General features: G+C 41.1%; 1 protein-coding gene across 6 annotated transcripts in view; it reads left to right on the forward strand.

Moving 5' to 3' along the window:
• Positions 1-22,611, forward strand: part of LOC137340049 (microtubule-associated protein futsch-like) — a 224,708-nt gene that overhangs the window by 121,267 nt on the left and 80,830 nt on the right. For all 6 annotated transcript variants that reach the window (XM_068002280.1, XM_068002274.1, XM_068002277.1 and 3 more), the window contains 2 exons: positions 4,243-4,371; positions 5,652-5,777. In XM_068002280.1, coding sequence (XP_067858381.1) covers positions 4,243-4,371; positions 5,652-5,777 — 255 coding nt within the window. The remainder of the gene's footprint in view (positions 1-4,242; positions 4,372-5,651; positions 5,778-22,611) is intronic.

A 22,611-nucleotide genomic window follows, 5' to 3' on the forward strand; every position in this document is an offset into this window, starting at 1 on the left:
GAGATATCATGGAATGAATACAAAAGTCTCTGGAATGGGATGGCAAGTAGCCAGAGGTCGTGGTTTATGTGGGAACCAATGACACAGATAGTAGTAGGTTTGAGATTCTGCAAAGGGATTTTAATGAGTTAAATTGTAGATTAAGGAGCAGAACCTCCAGTGTAGTAATCTGTGAATTACTCCCAGTGCAACAACAACATCTTGCATTTATATATCGCCTTTAACATAGTAAAACCATCCCAAGGTGCTTCACAGGAGCGTTATCAGACAAAATCAGACAGGGAAAGAAAGATAAGGATTGTCAACGCATGGCGGATGGATGGTGTGGAGAGGAGAGTTTCAAATTCCTGCGACATTGGAACCATTTTTGGGGCCAGAGAAGTCTGTACCAATGGGATGGCCCTCACCTAAACAGGAGAGGCACCTATGTCCTTGCAGAAAGAGTAAAGAGTGGCAAAAGATTTAAACTAGTTAGGGTGGTCGGAGGGGAAAATCTGCACGGCAAGTTAAAAAGTGTAAGGAAAAGACTAGCAGGACATATGGGCAGGGTGGGGGGTAATTACCCAAATAAGAGTTCTGTACACGAATGCATATAGCATAAGAAATAAAACAAGTGAGTTAGGAGCACAAATTCAGCTTAAAGGGTATGATGTCATATTACAGAGACTTGGTTACAGGTTGGGTATGATTGGGGGCTAAATATTCTGGCTTATAGGATCTTTAGAAAGGACAAGAAAAATGGGAAAGGAGGACTAGCAATATTGATAGAAGACACAATTGCAGCAGTAAGGGTGATCAGGCAGTGGAAACACTATGGGTAGAATTAAGGAACAGCAAAGACTCTGGTAGGAGTTGTCTACAGACTTCCTGATAGTAGCAATGTAGTGGGGAGATGTATAAATACAGAGATCAGGGAAGCATGTAACAAAAGCAATGTGATTATAATGGGTGATTTTAATTTTTATATAGACTGGAAGAAGCATAATTACCATATCTCAAAAGCTGTTTCTTAAAACTGGTGTGAGGTGACCTCCAGGAGGGGTTCTCACATCTCAGGACTTCTTTTCACACTGGGTAATCCTAAAATTTAACTTGCCACTTTCGTGTTGATGCTCACTCAAAATCAAAACAACTATAAATCAACATGAAAATGGCAATAGAACTGCCCCCTTAGACTTAGCCAAAGTTGAACTTTTGTTCAGTAGCAGAATTTTAGATGGACCATATTGCAGCACATTGAGAACAATAAGACATACAAAGTTAAATTCAAATGACCAGATTTTCTATTGCTCCGGTCAGATATATGTTTCTCCCCATATATTTCAATCTTTAGCAATAATTTATAGTAAACTGGGTAATTTTATGGATTTGTGCTCCTGGAATGGAGCTTCGCCTGCCAGAAGCACATACAAAGAATTTAGGAACCCAGTCCCCTGATTTTCTGTCCATTATGGATGGAGAATTGTGGCGAGTGTGTACTCGCATTCCCAATATGAGTCAATTCACCTTTCTCTGTTGGATAGAGGTTTAATTGTTACCAATAGTGTGTTACAGGCAGATAAAAAAACAAGTGCTAACACTGGGAATAGTTTAAGTACAATGCACTGCTCTTCAACCTATTCTAACTGGTGAAAAAAGTGTTTACAGAGGGCATGGTTCAATCACTTGGGATAAATAAAGTTTCTTTGGAGGAAACCGTTGTTATATCAAAGATAACCAAATCCGTTCGGTTCAATTTTTTTAGCAGTAAATTATCATTATAGTTAGTTGCAAAAATGTGTTCGAAATGATACCCAGTTTGTTTAAGTCAGTGAAGGTTTCAGTACCATACAGTACAATGTAGAGGATCTGTGCTGCTACTCCATACACTTGGTGGAGAAGAACAGAAAATAAATTTGGAACCAGTGAGCCTCTGGCTGAAGGAAAATTAAAAGACATTTGTGATTCTGTATTTGGAAGAAGTGACGAACTGTGAATCTGATGAGTTGTTTGAAACACTTTGAGCCAGTTTATGCAACTGTCAGTGGAACCATGATTCAAAACAAGCCATCTACAAATCCATAAAGAAAAATATCAACACTGTACTTTGAAAGGAGAGATTTATAATTGAATGAGCTGTGCCTGAGCCCTCCAACATTCATCATACAGACAAACCATCCACTTGCATTGTGCTGGACAGTGATTTTACTGTAGTCTTTTCCATGTGGTATTTCTGAAGAGGTTAAACAGTGCAACATTCATACAGAAGTTTCTATTTGAAAATAATACTGTTTGACCTCTTCACGAATGACATTATTGAAATGATTAGGCAAATTTCCAGTCTGAACCTATTTTGGATACTGCAATCACTATTGGCAACATTTTAGGCTTACAATGGTGTGATTCAGAGAAAGGACCCCAAAAAGAAGAGAGAATTATAATGTTATGATGTGGACTGCTGTATACTAGGAAGCAGGAGAAGCGGAGAAAAAATCACTATGACTACATCTCAGGGTTGCCAGGTTTGATATAAACTTGCACAGATTTTTTCCCGTATGTTATTATACGATGGTATAAAAAGACATGGCTCACAAAATTGATCCTTGTGGTTTCTGGGAGCACAGGAAGACTTGATACCAAAAAGGAAGACATTTGTCATCGGCCAATGGATGCTCCTGCAATCACAGTGCAGCCTGTGGTTGTTAACTTCTCCCTTAAACTTCTGTATACAAGACAGATTTCCAGGAAATGATATTATCTGTTTAGGAGTCAGAAGAAGAGGTGTGCGAAATTTTAGTGGACATTTTGTGGAGATGTGTTGGATTGAAACGAAGAACTGCAGCTGCAGCAACTCTTGTGTTCCTGGCATAGGTCTGGCTTTATTGCTAATGCTTCTTGAGCTGTTTCTCCAATTCACAAATCTAAAAGGGTGAACCCTGGCATGGAGTAGGCTGTGCTCATCTAGGCCACTGGTCTGCATAGCTTGGGACTATACTGAGTGCAAGAGCAAAGCACAAGATGTGTTTCCCTGCAGCCTGCCAAAGAGTACTACAACATCCATTATTGGTTAAAGGCAACGTTTTTAAAATACTGAGGCATAGATCAGACCTGCTTTGAGCTGGACAAGAACTTAACCCTCTGGGATTGTCCCTTCAATAGTTCTCCCTGAAGTTCTTTATTTCCCCCCTTATAATTTGCATCAATGCCACTCATTAAAATAACATACATATGTTACATATATGTCACAGAATTTTCCATTGTATGATGCTGCTATGTACAGGGTTATTAATGAACCTTGGCCTAGGTTACTGGATACACATATGTCAAGGTTTAACTTGCTTTTATGAATTTAGTTATTTTCAATATTTTTATTTGCCCAAACTATTAAATGTAACGAGATTCCACTGCACTTGCAAATTCATTTTCATATTTCAAGCCAAGCTTCACAGCTTCAATAAATCCCTTTCCATTTATAGGGATTAAATATACAAAGTAGTTGCACTGTAACAAGGTGTAAACTACCCACTGAGCATGTTTATTACTGCACTCAGTGCAAGCTGTAACCTGACTCTCTTAGAGGTAATTAAGTATAATAGGTAATTGCACCTTGCCAAAGGTCTAGAAATTGAATCGCTCCTGAATCAGGACGCCCAATGATGTCAGTGGAAGTACCACGTGAAATTAGTCCGTCAGCATCATTTGTTCAAGCTGCGGGTGGTAGTCACCACCCCAGAGGTAGCTTGCTGGTTCTGGGAAGAACGAAGATTGTCCGGCTGGGCCGCTGGCTGAGCTGGTAAATAGAGTCCTGGAGGTGAAAGAAGGGAGTCAATGTGAGAGAGGTGCGAGTGGTGGTCGGCAGTGGTCCGCGAATTTAATGGAGTGCTCCTCCCGGCTCCACAATGAGGTAAGTAAAAGAATAAGAACTGACCTTTTGGGAGGCAGACTCCAGCGGTCCCAAGCACCTAACAGTATTGACCGCAGCATTCACGGGTCAGTCAGTATGCACGGAAGCAACATATTCTTCCTGTTCTAATTATACAAAGGCAATAACAACAAAGTTTGAGTTTAAATTGTGCCACTTTCAAATAGTGAGAGATATCAGTGCAAACATTTGTGATTCAAATTTCCAGTGCTGATATTTTAGCAAATTAGCTATTTGTCTTTGATATAAGTGGAAGCATTTCGATAAGTTGAATCTACAACACCATTGTTTTGTTGTTAAAGAATATGTTCTGAGAAGTGTTGTTGATTGTTATTCTCCAGTGTTTCTGACTGTGACGAGCCGGTAGTTCCCCCTCTTCTTCCTGCACCTCCTTCACTTCCACCTCTGCAATCTGATGCTATAGACAAGCCAATCGTTGATATAACAAGCTTGCAAAACCAGCTTGTGAGGTATGTGGAAGAAAAGTTTTTTTTTAAATGAGATCATGGGATAAATCATGGTCTTTACTGCCTGGGTGTTACACATCACCTGAGCAAAGAGAGGATAATCAGATAGAGAGGTCTGCATGCCCATCACAGCCTGATTATTTATGGGTGTGATCAAGTTCAAAATCTATCCCCATGTTTGTATATATTTTTATGAGGATAAAAAATGACCATATTTAATAGAAGTCAAGATTTAGCTCTGGCACTATTAATTGGTAGCTGTGTTACAGCGGGCTATAATACTGAGATGCATGAACTCATTGAGGAGGTGTCTTGTGGATTATTTGGTGTACAGAGTTTGAGCAGAAATTTTGGTTGAATATTTTTGTCCTACATTCATCTACAAGGTATCCTAGGCAATAAGAAGATCAAAACTGAAAAGTTTCCTCCAGTACTCTAACAATGTATGTTTAATTTAACCTTAGCTACGAACCTCCTGTTGTATCAATTTGTTACTTCTATTTTCCTTCTATCCTTGTGACTTATTAGGCCGCAATTAACCAATGTCAGTTTCCATTGGAAATCGGAATCCATCTCGCAGAGTGACGCTTTTGATCACTGGCCCCGTGCTAATTAAATGCCCTCCTACTGACCCCACAAACTCTGGTGGGGTCATCGTTGGAGGGCATCAGTGGGTGTGATCCCAACACAAACTTGGTATCGCATCCCATGCATTTTCAGCCACACGTTGTTTACAAATAGTCTTCAGGTAAACGCCTCTCAGGTAATCTCTGAAAACGTTTATATGTTTTTGGACCTTTTTGAAGAACAACATTCAATAGAAAGTTACTTTCTGACTATACTTAAGAAAGGAACCTATACTAATTTTAAAGACTTTTTAAAGTTTCAGTTCCTTTCTTTTCACTAGCCTTCTGAAATTCAAAGAATTTGTTTAGCTTAGGATAAAATGAGTTTAGAGTCAAACAGCTTTAAGTGCAGACAGATAGGTGGGGCTATCCCAGCCTGCATTGGGGTTACTAAGGTAGCGAGAAAATGGAGGAAAGCAACATATTTCTTAGCTTTTGCACTATGGAAATATTTTGAGTTGTGAAAATGTGAGTAAAGACTCTGAAGGTTAGGTCATTCTTTTTTATTGAGGCTATTTGGCTGTCAATACGTAAATTACTGTTTTATGTATGTAGTTAAGCAACTATTTGCAATAAAATCTGTTTTGTCAGTTTACTTTTTTTATGAAACTAAGAGAACATGGTTTGAGATGTCTTGTCATGTCTTGTATTTTCCAGTGTTTCTGTATCTTGTGATTGTGAAGAGCCAATAGCTCCTCCTCTTCAATCTGCACCACGTCCCCTTTCACCTGAAGGCATCAACAAACCACAGGTGGATACGACAGATCTGCAAGAACTTGTGAGGTATGTGGTGTAAAAATCTTATCAATAAACTTGTTATCCTGAGACTGTATTTGTTTTCGGTATTTTAGAATTGGGGTAGTATTAATTGAGGATGAGAACTGGTTTCCAATTGGCCTACTTTAGTGCTGGGTATGACGGAGAGGTGTGTTTTGAATGATAGTGAACTGAGGAAACACTTGTTCGTTCTTGTGTTGGAAGTGCACTCTAGTGGATAATTTCTGTCATCACAAGAACTTCCCTCGATGTAAGTACAGCGAAATCTCTTGGGTTCTGGTTGTTTCAGCTCTTTGTGTTAAAGGAATCAAAGACAATGGACTTGAATTTCCTCACTATCTTTAGCGTTTACGCCTTTACTGTGATTTAAAAACAAAATCAAATAAATTTGCGTTTAACCACTTAGTTAATGCACGACATGCAATTTTCCTCGTTCTTTTTGGCATCTTTGACGAGCCGCCTGCCTAAGCCCCACAGGTGTCTTTTGTATAGGAGTGCCACTCACCTGTTGGAACTGTGGTCAGGGATTTTCTGCTTGTATGTCACTACTGCACTCTGGTGAAGGTTAGACCCATTATAAAACTGCCACAGCTGCTCCCCCAATCATATGATTCAGGTGGAAGTGAGGAGTTTGAGATCTTTGAAGAGTCTCCAAACTTTGCTTTCCGATTTCTGGCTTCACAAACATTTTTCCAACCTGTTCTTTGCCACAGTTTTGCTCACTGAGACTTGCACTTGACCCCCTCCCCAATTTGCCACAGCCTCAACCCACTCCTACATTTAGTTCGGACCTCCCACCGCCAACTTTCTCAGGAAAAGATATGGTATTCCCCATGGGCGCACCTCTGTATGCCATCCTTATGGCGGAGGAGGAACAGCAGCCCATGGAGGCGAGGAGAATAAAGCAGCATGGCAGAAGACACTGGCCCACCAAATAGCCCAGCACAAGTTCTTCAAGGAGTTCTTGGAGGAGCTCTGTGTTCGAACAGTGCGATTGTCCAAAGCTACCATTGCACAGCTGTGCGACTCTTCGCGAAGATCTTCAGCCTTTCTCCACTGCCAGAACGGCTGTCTGTCGCTGAGAAAGTGATCACTGCCCTGAATTATTTTGGTATTGGATCCTTTCAAAGCACCACAGGGAATCTGTGCCAATCACCCAGCAGTAAAAATGCAGGGGTAAGTATGCAGTATCTCTTTACATTTGAGGTTTCTCCAAGATAACGTGCTTGGTGACGGAGGTTTGGAATCAATTCAACCCTTTGTGGAAAACTCTGTAATCCGATACCTGAGCCAACCAGATCAGCAGCACCTCAGGGCACTGTTGACAACTGGCCAGCTAGTTTAGCTGAATAATGGAACCTACAGAGGTAGACCTGCCACAGGGGACTGGGTTTCTCCCCACTTGGCTCTAGGTAACCTGTAAGTCAACATCCTAATGTATATGGTGGTCCATGTTGGACAAGCATCTGGAAGTTTGCCAGTTCTCTGTATTGGTAGGCTACGCTATTTTAGCTGGTTAAACTCCAAAGTACACTTGTGCACATTTCGGAGTCACTAAGCATTGGCTCTGCCAATCTGTGGCTGCGCTTTCTGGACTTGGGTAAGTAGGTTGTTTCCCATACTGAGACTGCGTATTCCATGTCGGCAAACATAAAATATCTTTGGATTTCTCTAGCATAATTTGGAGACTCTTGTGATGCAGATGCATGTGCATTGCAAGCTTATCGTTGGTGCAAAGTGATTTTGGCTGTTAAACTGGTGTGTGGTAAATTTGGTGTGAAAGCCAAACTGATTCCAATGCGAAACAAAGTGATACTGCTTTCAGGCAGTCTTGCTCCACTTCACTCGGGTGCAATATCAGGCCTGAATATGGACTCGAGCTACATTTTCACTGTAACTGTAGCACTGGTGCAAAGTGAAATTGACTGTAGTATCATTAGACATGGTAATTTATGCATGTCAGACACTCAGCTAATCAAAAAAAGGATGTCACTGTAGAAGCTTGGTATCTGAAAACTATATGCTATTAAACAAAGGAGTAGGATTCTCGAGTTATGGGTAGAGTTATTCCTATGTGAGGGACATACCCTCAGGTTTTGAATTGCACAGTGAAATTCTTGAGCAGTCAAACTAAAGCAAACAACCTAGAGTACAAAGATAGAAGGAAGCCATTCAGCCCATTGTGCCTGTGCCGGTTCTTTGAAAGAGCTGTTCAATTAGTCCCACTCCCCTGCTGTTTCCCATTGCCCTGCAAAGGTTCCAGGTTTGTTGTGAGAGCTGAAGATGATGGCTTTGGTCTTCACAGTGTTTAGATGGAGGAAAATCCAGCTCGTCTCAGGATGGATGTCGGACAAGCAGTCTGACAACAGAGGCGATGGAGAGGTAGAGAAAGATGTTGCAGCATACATGTGGAAACTGATGTCATATCTGCAGATGATGTTGTCGAGGGGCAGCATGCTGATGAGGAAGAGGAGGGGACCAAGGATAGATCTTTGAATGTCTACGGAGGTAACCGTACAGGGGATGAAAGTAAGCCATTGCTGGAGATGCTCTGACTCGATTAGATAGATAAGAGTGCAAATGAAGAGAGAGCAGTCCCATTGAGCTGGACAACGGAGGAGAGATGTTGGAGGAGGATGGCGTGGTCAACCATGTCAAAGGCTACAGAGAGGGCAAGGAGGGATAATGCACTATGGTCACAGTTACAGAGAATGTTGTTTATGATTGGTTAGGCCCGTTGCGGTGTCTTGGGAGAGGTGCAATCCTGATTAGAGTTATTCAAGGGAAGTGCAAGAACTGTCAAGACCCAACTATACATGGGCAGCAAGATTAAAAGTTAGTGTGGAAAAGAAGTGCTTTTTATTTGTTTTTAAATTGAACTGTAAAAAGGAAAGAGCAATTTTCAGAGATGAGGAAATTGATTTTTTTTTAAAAAACTGAAATAATTTAGTACAAAATTGAGTAATACCTTGAATTAGAAGCATTGCCCCAGGCTTTCCTTCCATTAGGTCCCCTTTCAGATCCATTATTGCAGTATAAAACATTTTGGAACATTCTATTTTCTATTTTGCATATAACATTAAAAGGTGGAGCATGATGTTTTTCGATGTACTTCACTTCTCTTGATACATTAGCACTTGGCCTGAGATCTAACTCTGTGTAGCTCTGCAGACATTAACAGGGAAAGGATTTTTCTTCAAATTAGAAATCTCAGGCCTAGTCTCGCGACTCAGTGAATAAATGCACCGCTCAGAATGGTATTGAGCCATACTGAGCAGGAAAATCCCACGTTCAGTGTCTAGTTTGTGATGAGTTAGCTACCCTTATTAACTTGCAGTAAAACTGGCCTGCCTCGGTGTCCCTAGGCAAAGGTTGGGGAAAAACTAAGGTTCCTGTTCCTGATCGTTGTTTAGTGATCCAGTAAAAGTGTGTGTGCAAGGACAGCATCAGACTTGGCTATAATGACTCCTGCAATCAAGTAGCTTGCCAATAATCATTGTTCAAGTTTGCTCTTGAAAAATGACCATCTGGGCAAGGTGAAAATCAGAGAGCGATGAGAATAACATACTCTTTGCTTTAGTACCAACACACGGCACCACCAGGGCAGAATTGAAAAGTCTGCTCTAATCCTTAATCTAGCCTGAGAATCTACCTGACCATCCGCCTTTTTTCTTTCTTTCTTTCTCTCTCTCTCTCTCATATATATACACACAATACACACACATTCGTAGCTTTTATTATTCAGACTTTGGCTGTAACAGAGGTAAGTACGATTCGCTATAAACGTGTAAATCAGCTTGCTAATGAAATATGTGTAAAACCACAGGTCAGGACAGTTTTTATATGAATAGAGTGAAACAACAGCAGCCCAGAAACATAGTTGAAATCATTAAAGGGTTAAAAATCCATTAAGGAGAGACATCCTTTGTATAATCTGGGCAAGCCCAGACCCCTGAGGTGAGGCAGCAGTCAAGCAGCCTGTGTGTACAATGATCTTCATTCACCACCTCTTTATTCTGTTTTGGAATATATTTCAGCAGTCTACAAATTGCACTACACTTATTAATGTGTTCTTTTTTCCCAAATGCTTTGGTTCATATTAATGGACCAACTCATGTTTATAAAAAAAATTCTAAATGGTTTTAAAGGAGTTTTAATGGTTTTAATTCACCCCGATATCAGAAATGCTGCATGTATCTGAATAGATCTAATGAATTGGGCCTTTAGCTCCACTGATTTTTTTTCTCTCTTTGCATGTCATACAACTAGAGACGTATTTGTGAAAAAAACATGATCAATAAATACATTTTCCAGTGAGAGAAGCAGAATCTCCAGTGAAAATATTAAGAGAAAATAAATGTTACCATTAATGATCACCTTACTGGTTTTTGGGAAATCCGACATCACCAAGAAGCCTATTCCATCAAATGTGCAGGGCTGATCACATGCTTTCATGAATACACACAGTGCTTATAAAAGATCAGCAACAAAAGATTTTATTTCCATAAATTTGTTTCAAAGAATGATTTTATTTCCATAAATTTGTTTCGAAGAATGATGTGAAGTCTTTTTTTAATTCATCTTGATCAATCTCCATAAACGTTACCAAAAATTGACAATTGAAACACTTCAGTTTTAAGGAGCAGCTTTCTTTGACTTGGAATTGCTTTCAAATCTAGCTATTCTAATGGCAGCTGCTGAATTTGATCTGGTTAATCAGTGAATGGGTGAGATGACAAATGTAACTTAATGTTTATGCTCTTGCCATTATTTTGATGTGGAGCTGAGTATCACCTCGCTATGGTTAAGCGGTTATGTAACAGCAGTTTTTTTTCACACTGAAGTATGTCTGATGCCCATGGAAACCAATATTTATATCTCTAACTGGGCTATGCCAGTTGTAGGTTTTGACACTTTGTTGCTAATTGTATCTGCAGCTCTACATAGAAACGAGGATTACATCACACTGTCGGGAAAAATGAATTGTAAAACCATGTAGTTATGAGCTAATTGAACAAGAACTCAAATCCTGTGCTGGGACTGGACCACAGCAAATTTTGCACTTGCTGACGCTGCGCTGAACTCACCAGATTTCACAAGGTTGCCCTCATTTATTATGCAGAATGCACTTGCAGCTCTGATCAGGAGCTTAGGTGTCACTTTACTGGGCTTCCTCAATTCTTCTGGCCACACACCTGGATAGGCCTGACCGAGGTTATAGAGCACTTCCATTTTCTGGTGCTGCTGTGGAGGTGCTTATGCAAGAAGTGCAGCAAAGGCGATTTGCCTCGTTTGGGATACCAGGGCACTCTTCCCCACAGGTACTCCATCCACTCAGTTTGAGGTAACCGACACACACAAAATGTTGTGTCCGACAGCCGAAGAACACATGACAAACCAATTTAACAGCCTGGGAAGTCTACCAAGGTAAGGCTATCCAGTATTTCACTATCCCAAGTTCATGGACAAAATCTGTGTTCCACATAATTTCCTCTAACCCTGTTAAACCATGACTGAGGCTGCATGCGAAGGTCTTTCCAAGCTACACATGCCTGTCCATACTTCAGCAGGGCACACATTAAATTGGAAGTTTCTTTACCTTACCTTTTGGATAGATGAGTACCCTTACAACATAACCTACCTGCATGTTGTGTGACCACTCACACACAAACTGGGATGCAGGTTAGACATTTGGATGTCACTCTTCATGTGCTCTTCAAACTTGCAGCATTTCAGTACTATGTTTGCAGAATGAAATGGTGCATAACAGGAGTGAGCAAACCTGAATGGGAGGAGAGACCTTTTAGTAAGGCCAAGTTCAACATTTTAGGGCCTGAAAACATAACCTTCGTCCTTTTTTTTAATTCATTCTTGGGATGTAGGCGTCGCTGGCAAGGCCAGCATTTATTGCCCATCCCTAATTGCCCTTGAGAAAGTGGTGGTGAGCCGCCTTTTTGAACCGCTGCAATCCGTGTGGTGAAGGTTCTCCCACAGTGCTGTTAGGAAGGGAGTTCCAGGATTTTGTCCCTGCGACGATGAAGGAACCACCATATATTTCCAAGTCGGGATGGTGTGTGACTTGGAGGGGAACGTCCAGGTGGTATTGTTCCCATATGCCTGCTGTCCTTGTCCTTCTAGGTGGTAGAGGTCGCGGGTTTGGGAGGTGCTGTTGAAGAAGCCTTGGCGAGTTGCTGCGGTGCATCCTGTAGATGGTACACACTGCAGCCACGTTGCGCCAGTGGTGAAGGGAGTGAATGTTTAGGGTGGTGGATGGGGTGCCAATCAAGCGGGCTGCTTTATCTTGGATGGTGTCGAGCTTCTTGAGTGTTGTTGGAGCTGCACTCATCCAGGCAAGTGGAGAGTATTCCATCACACTCCTGACTTGTGCCTTGTAGATGGTGGAAAGGCTTTGGGGAGTCAGAAGGTGAGTCACTCGCAGGTGAGTCCTGCTGCTGTTCATGATGGATCAAGAGTTAGGACTGAAGAGGATAGCCTTGGACTCTGAGAATCGATGCTTGATTTATGCCGCCTTCAAATTTCCAAGCCACAATGGATTGTGTGTAGATAAAGGCTGCCTGGGAAGCAAGCACTGGCCTACATGATTCTGAGTTGCTGGTCACTGACTACCTGGACATTCACAGGACCCTTTGTTGGGTTCATAAGACCAAGGGGTTGTGTGCAGGAGTCAGGATAGCCACAAAGGTTCTTTCAATACCACCCTGACTTTTAATGTGAAAAAAATTGTAGGGTCTTCTCTTGCTGATGAGTTTTTATGGGGGAAGATTATGAAGTTGTTTGCCACAGTGAACAAACAAAGCAATGACTTGCTTGATGCATCAGTGCACTATGAATTGTCTGATGTTGCTGATATCCTCTGTAGTACCTTTTACAATGAGCATGAGGCACTTAAGTTAAAGGCTGTAATGACTTTGGCTGCCATGAGTAGTGCTATCCCTACGGTGAAAATTGTCTGCAGGTCACTTCGAAGCAGATGACAAATCCATCACCGCTTTCCTGGGGACACAGCCTGCAAAGGCAGTTTTCCCCAGATGTTCCTAGGTAGGTGTGCTTGGAGCTATAAACACAGCTAGGTGGCCAAAGACGAATGTAGGCAGTCTGCCTCTCCCTCTGGTGCAGTCGAATCTGTCTCACACCCGCACCCCGTCCCCCCCACTTTTTTATCCACCTCTTCTTCCAAATAGCACAAAATGAAAGGAATCTCCACCCAAACTCCCGTATCCAGAATTTTGATTGCAGCAATGTTGAATGTTTCTGTCGAATATATGAGGCAAAAATAAACAAAATGTCAAAAACTCTGAGTTCAAGAGCACTTTCCAATGTGGTTAAAATAAAGTGCTACCCCTTTAGTCAGTGACTTCTCAGCCCAAATGTGCCCGATCCTGAGCGCCCATCTTTTACAGGTGACCTGAGCTCACAATGCATTCCCCACAAGAAAACCTGCATTTGCTCTTGTTATTTTCAATATCGTTAGCCTTGTTTCAATATCGAAATCAGTACTATCGCCTCATTGATAAAGCTCTTCTGATGGCTTATGGGTAATGATAGTTTAATGCCTGTGTAAAAACAACACATATGGATGCAGTACATTAAGCATTTGAACGTGAAGTTCACCAATCAGAATTTTTATCATACTGCCTTTAAGCCATACGAACCAGAATGGTCCAGGTTAAATCCCCGGTCGGTCCTGAGTTAACTGATCTCAACCAGGGCAGTGGTAAGGATGATACAACAGGCCACAGCACTCCAGGTAAGCGAAGGATTTACATTGAAGAATGGCCATTTGGGAAAGATAAGACTGCTCTTACCAATCAGACACGAGCCCATCATGAGTCACCATATGTGTTGTTTTTACACAGGCATTAAACCGAATACCAATCGGAAAAATCTACCATTGTGTCATTACCCATGAGGTGCTTTATCTGTCATAATATCATCTGGTTTTAGTTTTTTAAAAAAGTAAAGCGGGGTTTGTACTATTTTGGGTTACTTGCTGCGTATTTAAAAAGCAATTTCTTCTCCACAGCGATAATCTAAATTGTCTTGAAATACTTCATTGTATTACTTGTGTGTGAGGTCGTTGTGGTGGAATTGCCGAGCAGGTGCTTTCCCTTCCCAATGGGAATTTTTTTTTTTTGCCATTTGAAAACATTGGCCCTTTAAAACTCAACAATGATGTGGGGTTCTTCATGCAGGACTTGTTAATTGTGTTTCCTTGGCAACAGCAGTCAATGAGTTAAATACAACAGATTGAATACCTCCAGTTCTCTGTGTGCGCGTTGGCTCGTGTTGAAGTGCTGTCTACTTCCCTTGTTGGAATATTCCATTTTGAAAAGGGATGTATGGTTGTGGAAAAAATATCTCCACTCTGCTATGCTTGTGAGAATATATATTTAACATATAAATTATAACTCTGGAAAAAAAATGTTACATTGGCACTGAATTTAATCAATTTAATGTACAAATAGGTAGACAATGAACAATGTACCTGCCCTGCTTTTGCAGCTCTTCAGGGAGCTGGCAGTATTATGCGTGCTTATAGGGAGGAGTCACCTTATCCTCTGTTTTGCCATCTTATCAATTGTTGTTTATATGTGGGCTTGTTGTGGTACTAGTTGTGCTAGCTTTTGTGCATGTCATTGTTGTGTACCCCCACGATAGCCAGGAAAGTCTCTAGTAATATTGATGCATCCAGGAGCTGGCAGCAGTTCAGAGATCAGAACCGGCCGCTACAGTACTGCTGTCACTGATGCAAGCAGCTGTTCCCATCTGCAGTGCAGCATCGCAGCCCTACAGTCAGACCTCTCAGGGCTTTTCGCTGGTGGAGCTAACAAGGAGGCTGGCCCTGCTTGGAGCTTCTGTACAGGGGCAAGCCAAGGATGGGAGGCTCCCAGTCTGTGCAGCAGAGGCAGGCAAGCAGCCTGAATCGGGAACCTTCAGAGGCTATGTGAGTCCTGCATCATTTTTTTTTGTTTTTAAACCATAATTCCCCACCTCATTCACTAGGCCAGCAGTATCATCAGCCATCACAGTGTAGTTAGTACTGGCAGCCACCTATTGGCCCTGGCTTTTAGTCAAGCCTGTGCTATCCCGAAAGGACATTATGCTATCCCTCAAGGACAATATTTAATATTCTCAATGGCATTATTGTAATATCTGAACTGGTATTAAAACAAAAAATAAGATTGCTGTAACCTATGAACAATATTTGTTATATGTGTGTAAGAAATGCTCAATGATCTGAGTGTGATTTAGTGATGCTTTGGTTTTAAAATGCATATTTACTATAGCAGTACTTCTGAGAGATGTGTCCTTTTCTTTTGTGGAGCTGCATATTGATGCAGTTGGAATTCTCTTATTGGCTTTAAAAGCTGAGATGGGGACTCTCCCCTTCAATGGTGCTTTTTGAATAGGATTATTTAGAATCATGACCCTGCCTTTCTTTAGTAATTGTGGTCCTGGCTAAATGCACAGGTTTTTTTGTACTGCACACGATATAGTAGGAATATAACAGTAATCTTGTTGTATAAATAGCTATATAGATCCTCTCAAAAGGCTTTGAAAAACATCTTTAAGGTTTTCTTTTCTCAGTACATTCACATGTAGCAAGTTTCAACTTATGCAAAGCTAACATAAAATCCACAAGCTGCCTGTTTGAGACCCTGGTGCTGCTGCACTTGCAGCAGAAGCACAGCTAGAAGCAGCTGCTAGTTCAATGGGTGACTTGAAATCTGAAATAAATATGGAAACGTCATTGTCTTCTTCTGGGCTTTATGTTGAGCAGGTGATGATTGACTTCCAATCTTGGTGAGTATGACGATATCAAAGACTGTTTGTGTGGTGTTGTGCCGTTTTGAAGCCATATGCTTTCTTTATTGTAGCAGTAAGTGAAGAGACTAGCTGACAGAACTGCCCCTTGAGGCTGGGTGTAACTAATGCAAGAATACACTATCTATCAGAGCTGTCTGAAGCACAATGTGCTGATTCCAGTCCATTAACACTCTTGCAATTACTGACAGTAAACCACATCAGTACTATTTTTCTTCTCTATTCTTTTATACTGGGTACTCGTGCTATATTTATTAAATGAGATAATATAGCAACTGATGGCCACCCTCCAGAACTAGGCCTTGCATATCGATCCTTTCCCTTTGACCATCTTGTTTTATTGGCAGATGTGCTCTTTCTAAGGCATGCAAAACCAGTTTAAAATAACATTTAGAAATATTATTAATGATTAGTTCTAAACAGGAATATATAGCTTTTAAATACACAGCATACTCCAGCAGGATAAATGCAATTTTTACTAAATTATTCAGGTTCCCTTTGTACTGCATACAGCTACAGTAAATCACTTCAAAACACCCTGACTCTTGTGACCTATGATGTAATGACTGCATGCATGTGGATAGGGACCGATGTTCTCTGCTCAATTCAACCAAGCACACACAACCTCTGTACTTTCTAGTGTGGTGAGCTAATGAGAACTATGGGGACCATTTGAATATTTCATTGCTTGATTTGAGGATTCGATCACAGATTGCAGTAGTGAATAAATGTTTGGATTTATATTAGAAGAGAAATAGTCATAAGTAATGAATTGTTTCCAGAAGGCATGTGTGGTATGCCTTTATACCTGAAAGGCACAGGAAGAAGCCTGTACATGTATCCCAAATGCTTCAGTGAAATCCTGTGCAACAAGGGTGAGTCCTACCTAGTCAGAAACCCATTTCCTAAATGAAGGATTTTTAAATTCTTTTAAAACCAGAACAAAAAATAATAAAGTAAATTGTTTGAAAAATGAAGGTAGAAATGAGAAAGGCCAATCTAGGTTAGCCTGCCATTTTACATCCATGTTTGGAACACAAACCTGGCATGACTTCAAACTAAAAGATCCCATAACTTAGCGTTCTTATCCAGAGAGCCATGGAAATGCTACATTGATTTTGAAGTTGGGATAATATTCCTTAACCCCAACCTCTCTCCAGTGTGACTAATTCCAGTGCTCAAATCAGGGTATGTCTTTGGGTTTCTCTCCCCATACTATATACCGTTCATGGTGATAATCACGGGTTAATTGCTCCAGGCCACTGACAATGAAATTTAATTAATCCAAAAGTCATAGCAATATAGTTTAGAATATGGATCTGGACAAGAAATTGGATTAAAAAAACATAGAAATTAGAGAGTACTTGCGAGAAATGTAATGGAAGACTGAAAGGGAATGGTTGAATAAACGTCTAGAGTGGCCAGTGCTTGGGATCTCTGTTTTCAATCTATATTAATAACTTGGATGTCAAAATTTGACATAGGTTTGTCAAATGTGATGGTCACACCAAAATAGAGAGAACCGTAGAGACCGTAATTGCAGCAAAAGATTTGCAAAAGGATTTTTAGATCAGTGGGGGAATTGAGCAGACTTATGGCATATAAAACTTACCATTCATAAATACACTTCATTCAAAATCTGTAATGTGAATCACGAGTATAGCATCAACCACAACCCCAGGACATCTCATAGTTCTTCAATTAAGTATTTTTGAATTGCAGTCACTGTTGTAATGTCGGGAAATACGGCAACCAGTCTGTGCATAGCAAGGTCCCGCAAACAGCGGGATAAAGACCAGATAATCTGTTTTAGATTTTGTCGGTTGAGGAATAAATATGGCCCAGAACTCATTGAGAACTCCCCATCTCTTTTGAATAGTGCCATGGGATCTTTACCTTAGCCTTAGAGGGCAGACGGGGCCTCAGTATAACATCTCATCCGAAAGACAGCATCTCTGACAGTGCACCACTCCCTTAGTGTTGCATTGAAGTGTCAGCCTAGATCATGTGCTCAATTCTCTGAAGTGGGGCTTGAACCCATGATCTTCTGGGGTAGATTTTAACTTCAGGCATGGAATAAGCGAGCAGCAGGTGGAACACCCACCCGATCCTTTTGGGTTTGAATGGGCATCCCGCTGCAGCTTGCCAGCTCCGCCTGGCACAATATCGGGTGGCCTGGAGACCAACCTAGCTGGCAGGAAGATAGATCCGGTAGTGGGGATCAATCGGAGATGAGGGGAGCCCAAGGTGGCAGTGGCTCATATTATTATTCATGTGGAGTCCAGAGGAGTACACGTGCTCCTCCCAGCCCCACAAAAAATAATAATTTAAATATTTGGGGCCTCTTCCTCTTCACCATCCTATTGAACTGGGTGGAGTATGCACAATGCACACCCCGCCCAGTTGTCCCTCAAAATTGTATCGGGGCCCCATGTGCATCATACGACTCCAATTTACATACAGTAATGAGGCTCCTGCCCGGCAGAAGACCTCTGTAAATATGGCAGCGAAGCAGGAACGAGCGGTAAGTGGTGCAAAGTGATTTCAACTCTGCTACTGCCCCGTTTCGACTGGGTGGGCTGAATTAAAATTGGCTGTACTCACTCAGATGTGAGAGGGCTACCAATGAGCCAAAACTGACACCACATTGAATGGGATTGAATCAGTGGAAGGAGTAATAAAAAGGATCTGAGAGTAATATTAAACTTTCTCTTTTAATGTGTAGAAAATATGACAAATTAAAAAATATATATAATACTGGGATGTATGGCCAAAATAGTAGCAAATAGATTTCCCAAGGTGTGCTAAGGCTTTACAGACCTCACTTAGTGTACCATGTTCGGTTCTGGTCACCACATCATAAAAAATATGCATTGGAGAACGTACAGAGAAGAGCAAAAAACTGATCCCAAGTGTGAAGGAGATGAGCTGAGGAAAGTACAGAGAAATTCAAGCTACAGTCTGGCAAGAAGGTGATTAAGGGATGACTTCATTGAAGTATATAAAATATTAAAAGGTATTGATAAGGTAAACCCATACTTTAAATTTAAACCAGGTAGTAGTACCATTTATAAAACCATGTTTTCTATTTGTGTAAATGATTTGGACATGTGCACAAGAGGACTGATATCATAGTTTGCTGATGGTGCCAAATTGGGTGCTGTATCAAACTGTGAGGAAGCTTGTTGGAGGATATAGATTGAACTGCATCTGCCCATTCTGCTAACCAATGTAGAAAAATATGAAGTACCACCTTTTTGGGGAGAAAAAAAAGCAGTAAAAGGAAATATACCCTTAAAAGGTAAGATTCTTAATAAAGGGGAGGAACATGGAGATCGAGGGGTGCAGATATCTTTAAGGGTGGAAGTGCAGATAGAAAAAGGCATAAAAAAGACTAATAGGATTCTGGGTTTTATAGATAGTGGCATTGTATAAGACTTTGGCTCACGGATGGAGTAATGCACGCACGCAGTTCTGGGCATCGAAGGGAATAAGAGATTATATTTAGGAGAAAGGGACTTGGAAAAATTGGAGCTTTTTTCACTGGCATAGAGATGATTGAGAGGTTTTCAAAATTATGAATGGTTTTGAGTTAAAGATTGTTTCCACTGGTTGTAACAAGGTGGAATAGGCTCAAGATTATCACTAGAAGAACAAAAGGAGAAATTAGAATATACTTTTGGAAATGCTTTCTTCCAGCATTCTATATATCCCATTATAGCATCCAGCTATGTTTGAACACTGCTAATATTGTTTTAAGTCTAAACTACTCCACCGAGAAGATTATTCCAACTATTTATCAAACTCATACATTTCTTAATTTCCTTAGCCAGTTGCTAATTACAGAACAAAGGAGCACTCCCCATTTTTAAAAAAAAGGAATTTCACCCCTAGCTGGCTAATGCAAATTATTCCTCAATTGACCTCAATGACATGTATCTGGTACTTTGTCATTGAGATCATTGAGAGTATAGATGAAAGCAGTAAACCATGTCATGAAAGGGGCTTTTACATTTAGTGCTTTTGTAGTTCAGATCATAGTAGTTAGATGTTCATATGGAGTTCCCAGCATCTACATCTTATTACGATGGCAGAATCATAGACCCACAAAAGTTTTGCCTTTGGGAGTCAGTTTAGCAATATAAATGCAAGTAGCCAGTACACATCTTTGGAAATACTGAATGTAAAAGTCAAAGTCAAACCCAAACCAGGTGATGATTATTTATTTGCTGTGGCCCCAGTCACTGCATGCATAACCTACCCCTCACCATGCCCTTTGTAGGTCTTTGTTCTCAATGGGATTGTGTAATACTATAAAATAATTACTCGGAGGTGGTTCTTCAAAGGCATTAAGCAAGAATAACCTCATGAAAAAACTTTTCCAAATTTTTTTCTAATTTGTTTAAATATGCACTGCTATAATTTAGATAGATACATGTACATGGCTTAATTATGTCAAGAATGTTGCATGGATATTTTCTGTTTGCCAAATGCTTTTCTGTTTAAAAACTGTAAAGAAGATATACTATTACTGCTTTTATCAGTGGTTAAATGCCACAAACTCAGTACCCTCACCATCAAAGCCGTCCCCCTCTATGGCCACTGTGTCAGATGAACCAGCTTTATTTCAACCTTTGCGTCCTATGTCCTCTCCATCACAAAGACTGCCTACTTCCAGCTGTGTAACATCGTCTGTCTCCACCCCTGCCTCAGCCCATCTGCTGCCGAAACCCTCATCAATGCCTTTTGTCACTTCCAGACTCGACTATTCTAATACTCTCCTGGCTGGCTTCCACTCATGATAAACCTGAGCTCATCCAAAACTCTGCTGCCCATATCCTATCCCACACTCAGTCCCCCTCATCTATCACTCCTGTTCTCACTGACCTACATTGACTCATGTTCGCCCCAATGCCTCAAATTTAAAATTCTCATCCTCATGTTTAAATCGCTTCATGGCTTCACCCATGCCTATCTATGTAATCTTCTCCAGCCCTCTGAAAACTTTCTGTTCCTCCAACTCTGGCCTCTTGGGCATCCCCCACTTCCTTCGCAAACCATTGGCAGCAGTGCCTTAAGCTGTCTGGGCCTCGCGCTCTGGATTTCCCTCCCTATACCTCTCTGCCTCGACACCCTTATTTCCTCCTTAAAACCCATTTCTTTAACCAAGCTTTTAATCACACCTCCTAATATTACCTTTGGCTTGGTGTTGATCTTTGTCATTATGCTTCTGTGAAGCACCTTGGGATGTTTTTCAGCGTTGGGCAAATGTTTGTTATTTGACTGATATTTGCAATATTCTATTTAGATGAGTGTGCTATAAGATTCGGAGGCTGCTTGCACACAACACTATTCATTTTGGGTCAACTGACCCTCTGAATTAAAATTTGTCATGGTGACATAATTTACAAAACTGTATGAGAAAAGAGTAAGAATTCTAACAAAACTAGAAGGAGATTTACAATGAGTGGAGATAATACAGTTCATCACTACATCAGGATATCATAAGGTATGCTTCCATAGAGAAAAATGCAGTTGTTGTCATGGCTGCAATTGTGGGGACAATTTAATTGGTTTGTTAAGATCTCTGGTTTTCACATTCTTGGCAGTGTGGTTTCCAGGGAAATGTTTGTTGCTTAGCATAAGGTTTTGTGCAGTATGTGGATTAAGAGGAACAGCTGCTTTCACTTCAAAAATCGAGTTTATTTTGGGATGTCCATGTAAAGAACCAAAGAGTGCAGCCCGTATTTTGAATCATCCTTTGCAATATTATCATGAAACATTCTCAAATTAGGTGATAGGCTTGGCAAATGGTTATTTAGGCATTTGTTGCCATCTGCTGCTATTGTGCAAATAGACATCTTTATTGTGAATCAAAGTGCAAATACTGGTTTTGTAAAAAATGGCTGTCGATAATGTGATTTTAACACCTGGCTCTGATTAAAATGAAAACTGGGGAGAGTTTATGGATCACCAAGGTTAGAGAAGGATTGTTTTCGTGGGCCTGCATTATATGGAGCTTGTGATAGTATAGGTGAATGGTTTTTTATATACATTTGCTGCGTGGAGTATTATCTCACAGTGCATTTAGGTTGGATAGTGTGTTCTATTTTGGCTGTTTAAGAAGGTCCTTTTTTAAGGCAAATTCTCTTTATTTGTTTCCAAATTTCCCAGTCTCTCCAGGTCACACAGGAACTGAAGTAAGAGGATAAATTGGTAATTTGTTCTGTGGCTAGATGGAGAACTTAACAGCACTGAGTAATCAAGCCCATGTCCCACCATTCCAACATGTTGTATTTTTATTTGTTTTTTTCTGTCTTTCTCCTTGAAGATGTTGCTGCTGTTATTGGCATCCTATCCACGGGTAGCAGTCTGGTACTCTGGCCTTTATTCATAGAGTGAGCCTTAATTTTTTTTTTTTCCGTTCACGGGATGTGGGCGTCGCTGGCAAGGCCGGCATTTATTGCCCATCCCTAATTGCCCTCGAGAAGGTGGTGGTGAGCCGCCTTCTTGAACCGCTGCAGTCCGTGTGGTGACGGTTCTCCCACAATGCTGTTAGGAAGGGAGTTCCAGGATTTTGACCCAGCGACAATGAAGGAACGGCGATATATTTCCAAGTTGGGATGGTGTGTGACTTGGAGGGGAACGTGCAGGTGGTGTTGTTCCCATGCGCCTGCTGCCCTTGTCCTTCTAGGTGGTAGAGGTCGCGGGTTTGGGAGGTGCTGTCGAAGAAGCCTTGGCGAGTTGCTGCAGTGCATCCTGTGGATGGTGCACACTGCAGCCACAGTGCGCCGGTGGTGAAGGGAGTGAATGTTTAGGGTGGTGAATGGGGTGCCAATCAAGCGGGCTGCTTTATCTTGGATGGTGTCGAGCTTCTTGAGTGTTGTTGGAGCTGCACTCATCCAGGCAAGTGGAGAGTATTCTATCACACTCCTGACTTGTGCCTTGTAGATGGTGGAAAGGCTTTGGGGAGTCAGGAGGTGAGTCACTCGCC

The sequence above is a fragment of the Heptranchias perlo genome, chromosome 21 (assembly GCF_035084215.1).
Source record: "Heptranchias perlo isolate sHepPer1 chromosome 21, sHepPer1.hap1, whole genome shotgun sequence".
Taxonomy (NCBI): Eukaryota; Metazoa; Chordata; class Chondrichthyes; order Hexanchiformes; family Hexanchidae; genus Heptranchias; species Heptranchias perlo.